The sequence below is a fragment of the Pediculus humanus genome, genomic scaffold, assembly GCF_000006295.1.
Source record: "Pediculus humanus corporis 1103172107775 genomic scaffold, whole genome shotgun sequence".
Classification (NCBI taxonomy): domain Eukaryota; kingdom Metazoa; phylum Arthropoda; class Insecta; order Psocodea; family Pediculidae; genus Pediculus; species Pediculus humanus.
The window spans coordinates 1,095,999-1,103,079 of NW_002987371.1; the positions used below are offsets into that span (position 1 = coordinate 1,095,999).

The following is a 7,081-nucleotide window of genomic DNA, read 5'->3' on the forward strand; positions in this document are numbered from 1 at the left end:
ACGCGTTGGCTGATCGTAGTCGTCGTAGTCGTCGTCGTCGTCGTCGTCATTACTCGGAACCAAACGATAGGAAAAAATACACCCTTTTTTTTCTCTCTCTCTCTCTTTTTTTTTTTTTTTTTTTTTTTTTTTGGAGGGATAAAATGTGATGCCCCGTAGTGAGCATAACAGTCAACACAGTTGCTCTTTTGACTCACTTTGTACACACTTCGGCGCATTTTTATAAGAAGTAAATCAAAAAAAAAAAAAAAATTTTTTTTTTCTTTTTTTTTTTTGCAAGTAAAAAAAAAAAGTAAATCGTTATAAATGTAAAAAAAAAAAAATTCTCATGACAAATCGTAAATTAATTATATAGATAAAAGAAATAATTAATTTTTTTTTTTAACGCGAATTCTTATAAATAATTTCTTTTTTTTAATAAACAAACGTAAAAATTTGCCCCCCCCCTTCAAAAAAAAAACCTTAACAATAATAATAATAAATTTAATTTCCATTTTTTAAAAAAATAATTTTTACTTACTTTTTACTTATATTTATAATTTATTTCCACATAAAACAATCGAACGCAAACATTTTCCTTACTTTTTTTTTTATTTCTGTTAAAATAATATCATAACTTTTAGAGCACGATTAGATGAATAAGACAAAAAAAAAAAAAAAAGTTATTAATTATTTTTTTTTTTTTTTATCAGAAATTTAAATTAAATAAAGAATTGAAAATTTTTCATCCATTTTAACTTCATTTGTTAATAAATAAAAATTAAATTTAAATTCGTTCAGTAATTAATAATTTTTAACTAAAGTTTTTACAAAATTTCAAAACATTTTTAAATTTCAATTATTTATAAGTAATCACATCATTAAATAAACTCTACGCATTTAATAATTATTTCGTTTAAATGTATTTTAATATTAAAAAATTATTTAAAGAAATTATTTTATACTTTTGACAAATTAAAATCTAACACTCGTATACCGAACTCGAAGATAACAAAAAAAATTTTTTTCGCTCTAAACTGCAAACCGGCGACAAATTTTTTTATCAATTTTCGACAAATTTTCGTTTACATTTTTTGTTATATATATATATATATAATAAATTTATTACTATTAATTATTTTATTTTAAATATTTAATACTTATTTTTAATGACGCAGTATAATTTTAACAAAAAAATATAATCAATGTTATTTTAAAATAAAATTAATATGCCGGAATGAGAATTTTTTTTAGTTTTTATCACTTTTTCATTTTTTTTAAATGTCAAGTTATTCAGGGCTGGTAATTCATTTTAAATTTTTTATCACACTTAAAATTTATTATTTAATTTAAACTGTACTCATTACCAAAATGTTATAATTTTACTAAAAGAAAAAAAAATATCTTTAAATACAATCAGAAAAATTAAAAATAACTAAAACTGCAGAGTAAAAAAAAAAACTAAGATAAAGAGTATAATCATGGTTTTAAAATTTTGTGCTAATTTATCATTTATGTTTGGAGAAAGTACTTCTCTTTTGGAAAAATATGAATTAGCTAGAAAAGCTGGTTTCACAGGTGTCGAATGTGCCAATCCTTATAATTATTCGACAAGTGAATTATTACAAGCAAAATGTGCAATGAAACAAGTGTTGATTAATGTCGCACCAGGTATTCAGAAGAAAAAAATATTTTTTATCATTACAATTATTATTATTATTAATACTATGCAAATTTTTCGTTTGACAGGAAATGATGAATCTGGTAAATTCGGTTTGGCTGCGATACCAGGAAAAACATTCGAGTTTTTAGAAACTCTTAAAAAAACAATTAATTATGCAAAGGATTTAAATTGTTCCAAGTATTTACTATTCTTAATTTTGCATGACTTTTAAAATGTAATCAGTATTTGACACATTTTATAAATTTTTAAAATAAATTTCATTAGGATTCATATTATGTCAGGAGTTGTCGAAAAGGAAACCCCACAACATATGGAAATATACGTAAATAATTTAAAACAATCTGTTGAAATGTTAAAAGAAAATAATATTATAGGTTTAATCGAACCTATTAATAATTATTCAGTTCCAAATTACTTTTTGAATAATTATGAAAAAGGTAAATATCATTATGTTGGAAAATAAATAAAGTTTTACATTTATAATACAAATAATTTCCTTTTTTTTTTTTTTTTTTAGCGACATCTGTAATCGAAAAGATAAACAGTCCAAATATTAAACTTCAATTAGATATTTTTCATTTGCAACATATTTGTGGTAATTTAACAAAAAATATTGAAAAGTTTTTACCCTTAGTAGGTAATTAATTACAACAATAATTTATAATTTTTTTTTTGTTTTCGTCGTCGTTGTTGATATTTATAATTAGTATAAAAACATTTTTATTTTAAAATTAGGTCATGTTCAAGTTGCTCAAGTTCCCAACAGGAATGAACCTGACACATCAGGAGAAATAGATTATAAATATATATTTTCCACATTAGAAAAATTACAATATGATCAATGGATCGGTTTAGAATATTTTCCTAAATCTTCAACAGTGGATGGTCTTAAATGGATAAAAGAATTTGGTTATACATTATGATAAAATCAACGACCTATAAGATGCTGAAAAGTTTTAAATTGTTAGTTTTTTAATAATATATACGATTTGTAATAAAAAAAAATGGTTACGGGATACAATATTTAAATATAAAAAAAATTATTATATTTTTATACTTTGTTTTAATAGAATATTATAAAATTAAAAAAATTTTTTTTTTTTCTTTATTACTGGTAACAATGAGTTTATACTGAGAAAAAAAAAAAAAAAAAAAAAAAAAACTTTGTAAACATCTTATGAGAAAGATATTAGTTAAGGTATAACACACATATTTATAAGATTTTTAACACGTAATTTTTTTTTTTTTTTTTTTGATTGTTTTTCATTCGAAATAATATCGTCTTTAAATCGTAAGAACCATTAAATAGTTTTGACTTCTGTCTGATTTTTTATTTTTTTTTAATTAGTTTACGCCCACTTAAAAAAATTACATTTCCCATCGATATTTTTATTACCGCAAACGAAAAATGATTTTCCTTTATTTGGCCCTTCCTTATTTACCACACACCTGTCAAAAAAAACGAAAAAATGAATACGTTAAAAATGGCGACGGGAGATTTATAATTTCTTTTCTTTTTTTTTTTCTTTCTTACTTTTTAGTTGAGACAGAACAATGACATTTGACAACGTTAGTATCTTTAGTTTTCGAAACGGTGGATTTGACATTTTTCTTGGTAGTTTTTTCCCTTGTGTTGTTATTCGCGTGATTTCCGGTTTGACCATCCGGTAAAGCCCATTGAAAAAAATTACACTTGTTTGAAATGTTTTGATTGTTGCACGTGTAAAAAAGTTTCCCGTGATTTTGACCCAATTTCGTAACGACTCTTGATATGGCTGGTAATTGACAAAAACATTTGGGAATCGACAAATCATTGTTTGAAGAAGAAGATGAAGAAGAAGAAGAGATCTGGGGAATATTTTCGGGAGAAAAACCGATTCCGCTGTCGAAAATATCACTGACGCTTGGAAATGTGATATCTCCGACATTATTAAACGTCCTTTGCTGCTGCTGCTGATGCTGTTGCTGTTGCGTTCTTTCTTCTGTATTAGATCCGTTATTTGAATTATTATCCACCAAAACGTTTAATAAATTTTTATCGCATCCGTTGAGGCATCCGATATCTTTCACCGAACGATTTTTATTTTTATTTTTAAAATTAAATTTTAATAATTTACTATTTGATCCGCACTGTAATACGTTAAACGTAAAAAAAAATTAATAATAATGATAATTATAAAGCGATTAAAAACAATTGAAATTGAATTTTGAAATTGAAATTTACCTTTGGACAAGAGTCATTTGTTATTTCTACATCTTTAACCGTATTTGAAATATTAATAACGTTTAAACATTGAGATTTGTTCGAACATGAAAATGATATTTTATTATTTTTTATTTCTTTTATCATCGGATTCCCACATTCCCGACAATTCATCGGAGATTTAGGTACATTATTTTCTTTTTCCGACGATATAGGATTATTACCTTGAATGTAAGAGTTAATGATTTCAAATAAATTTTTCGAATTCGTTTTAACAACTTCAAAAATATTTTTATATTTGTTTATGTGTTTGTTTAATACATCTTGTGGCATTTTTTCATTTCTTGTTATGCTAAAATTCATAGAAAAAAACAAAAACAAAATGAAATTCAACATCACACCGATTTTTTTGTAAACGCAAAAAGAAAGTAACCTTTACCTGCTTAAATCCGCTTCTAATTCTGCTCTCAAATTAGGTTTGGCCATTTCGAAACCGACATTATTGTATCCTTCGACCAAACCCATACCTAAAGTTCTAGGTACAAAATATTTATCATTTTTTAATCCGACATAAAATCTTGCTTTTATTGTTTCAATGTGATCTGCATGAGTGGCATCGGTGCCTAACAAGAAAAAAATGATGATAAACCGATAAATTTAAATTTTAAATTAATTTTTTCCCAAATTAAAAATGTACCTATTCCGTGCTTCTCCATTAATGCTATCAAATCAGCTTCCGTTAAAAGTTCCGGAGGGTTTGTTTTACCTTCGACAAGTGATACGGCAGGTTTAAAAACATCTCCCACATTATATAAGTTAATTTCTTTCGCGTTCCAAACGTCGTAAGGATAAACATCGAGATAATTTCTGGCAGTTATCATAAGCCCCTTGGCTGTAAACTGAATGAAGAAATTTTTTAGTTATCAATACTCTGGGATTAATGGTGAAAATCCCTTTTTTTTTATGCAAAAATTTTCCTCACGATTTCATTAGCGAGATCTATTTCAACCGCCGTCTCTATTCCTTCGGCATTCTTTGACAAACATGCCAAAAAATGCCTTACGATGAGTTCGTAAATATTTTTTTCCACCCCTGTCAAATTGCTCGCGTATTTAATTGGGTGAATGGGAGGGTGAGCTTGATCTGATTTCGTACCTTGATTGGGATTTGGTCCATCAACGAGAACTTTGAGAGCAAATTCTGTAAAATTACTCAATTTTATAGAAACTAAATAAATTTAATATTAAATAAAAATTATTATTTATGAGAAATTTTACCTCCCCAGTTGGAATCTGTGGTCTGCCTTTGAACTAACGGCCTTAAATCTAATTCTTTGGGAAAAATATTTGTTTCTGTTCTAGGATATGATATATATCCTTGAGTGTAAAGTTTTTCTGCAGTTTTCAAAGCTAATTTAGCATTAATTTTTAATTTTTTCGAAGCTAATTTCTCTAATTCCTAATAAAAAAAAAACAATTAAAATACAAATTTTATTATAAGAAACTTTAAATTTTTAACCCATAATTTATATACCAACCACTGTATCTAATGGTTTAGGTCTGTATTTTGATTTAGGCTTGCTATCAACTTTTATCACTTTTGCCAAATTGCTTTCAATGCATTTGTCATATAAAACCTCACAACAAGATTTATCAAACATACGATTTCTCTCCCAATTAAAATCCACAATCAAGTTTTTATTCGAATTGTCTTTAACTAAAAAATTTTAAAAATTGCAAAACTTGAATTTTGAATTTTTAATAAATGAAATTACATATTTAAAGAAATTAATACCCTCAATTCTCCAAAAAGGCTCAGATATAAATTGAGAAATATTTTTGAATCTTTCGACGACAAATCCTAATGTAGGGAATTGACAGCTTCCGTAACTTACAACAGTCGATTTGAAATTATCAGGAAATTTTTTTTGAAGGTACAGTGACTGAAATCTTGTAAATGCAGCTCCTAAAATATTACAATTTTTTATATAAATTAATTTTTTTTCATTCATACTTTGAGGAAAAGAAAATGTTTTACCAATTCTCAAATCTAATTCCATTCTAACATCGACAGCATCACTCAAACTTTTATTCGGCATTTCTAAATTATTAATCGCTCTCATAACCGATGCAGATGTAATTTCAGAAAATTTTGCTCTATAAATTTTAATATTAGGTTTGACTTTTTTACAAACATCAATAATTTCAAAACCGATATTTTCTCCTTCTCTGTCACAATCTGTCCATATAATCAAAGTGTCACAATATTTTACTTCATTTTTTAAATTGTTCTAAAATAAAATATAATTTACAATAAAAATTTATCGTAGTGATTGTTACATTTGAAAATAATTGATTGTTACCTGAGTTTTAAAATTCTCTTTGGCACAAAATTTATTCACTGGTACTGTAAACAAAGAACTAGGATCCGTGGTACTCCAATTTTTATGAGTTGGAGGAAAACAATAATTTAATAAATGTCCCGAGACAGAAGTCATAACCATTTTGCAATTTTGATTAAAGAGTTTAAATTCGAATTCATATATTTTATTATATACCGAAAGGCTTTCCCGCTAAAAATTTAAAATATCACAAACACAATTGACAAAAAAAATATAATATGAGGAATGAAAAAAAAAAATTTATTTTTCTTACCTTACGAGCACTTCCTTTGGATAAAAAGAATGAAATATTTTTAGCTGCATCATTTTTTTCGGCAACATTTAATATAGTCATATTTTTATGAAGCTTTCTGCTACAACTGAATTTTGGAAATTTTCCTACCACAAAATGGCATTTATAAACTGTGGACAACGAACTGAACATTAAATTATTTATAAAAATATAAAAATGATCAAAAAAACTGTATTAATTGTTTAAAAAAAAAAAAAAAAACATTTATTTAACGGATGTATTCGAGTAAATGTAACTTCAGGTTTGAATGTTGTGATTGTTATGCCGGTATCGGGTTAGCCAACTTAAAATTCAACCGTTTAATATCGAAATAACATTCGAAAAAAAAAATTCCCTGCATTTGTTTTTATTTTAAAAAAAAAAAAAAACTTTATAAAACTTTTATTATTAATTGTTAGAAATTAATAATAAATGAAATAAAATTTCAATTTTTTTTGTAATTAAAAAATAATTACAATAATATTTAATTAAATTATATATAATATTGATAAATATATTTTTATAAAAAAATTATAACAAAAA

The 7,081-nt window shown here is 25.2% G+C and overlaps 2 protein-coding genes across 2 annotated transcripts; one reads left to right on the forward strand and one right to left on the reverse strand.

Annotated features, from left to right (window-relative positions):
* Positions 1-1,460: 1,460 nt before the first annotated feature.
* Positions 1,461-2,586, forward strand: Phum_PHUM362510 (transient receptor potential locus C protein precursor, putative; the record flags this gene model as incomplete). The annotated part of the gene is made up of 5 exons (XM_002428041.1): positions 1,461-1,650; positions 1,729-1,840; positions 1,928-2,100; positions 2,181-2,300; positions 2,399-2,586. 5 exons carry the CDS (start codon positions 1,461-1,463, stop codon positions 2,584-2,586), a joined length of 783 nt encoding a protein of 260 aa, XP_002428086.1.
* A 426-nt stretch (positions 2,587-3,012) lies between these two features.
* On the reverse strand, positions 3,013-6,601 carry Phum_PHUM362520 (DNA topoisomerase 3-alpha, putative; the record flags this gene model as incomplete). The annotated part of the gene is made up of 12 exons (XM_002428042.1): positions 3,013-3,112; positions 3,198-3,793; positions 3,888-4,218; positions 4,306-4,489; positions 4,564-4,765; positions 4,849-5,066; positions 5,144-5,324; positions 5,404-5,582; positions 5,661-5,831; positions 5,904-6,156; positions 6,229-6,438; positions 6,521-6,601. The coding sequence occupies 12 exons, from the start codon at positions 6,599-6,601 to the stop codon at positions 3,013-3,015; spliced, it is 2,706 nt and encodes a 901-aa protein (XP_002428087.1).
* Between the last annotated feature and the right edge of the window lie 480 nt (positions 6,602-7,081).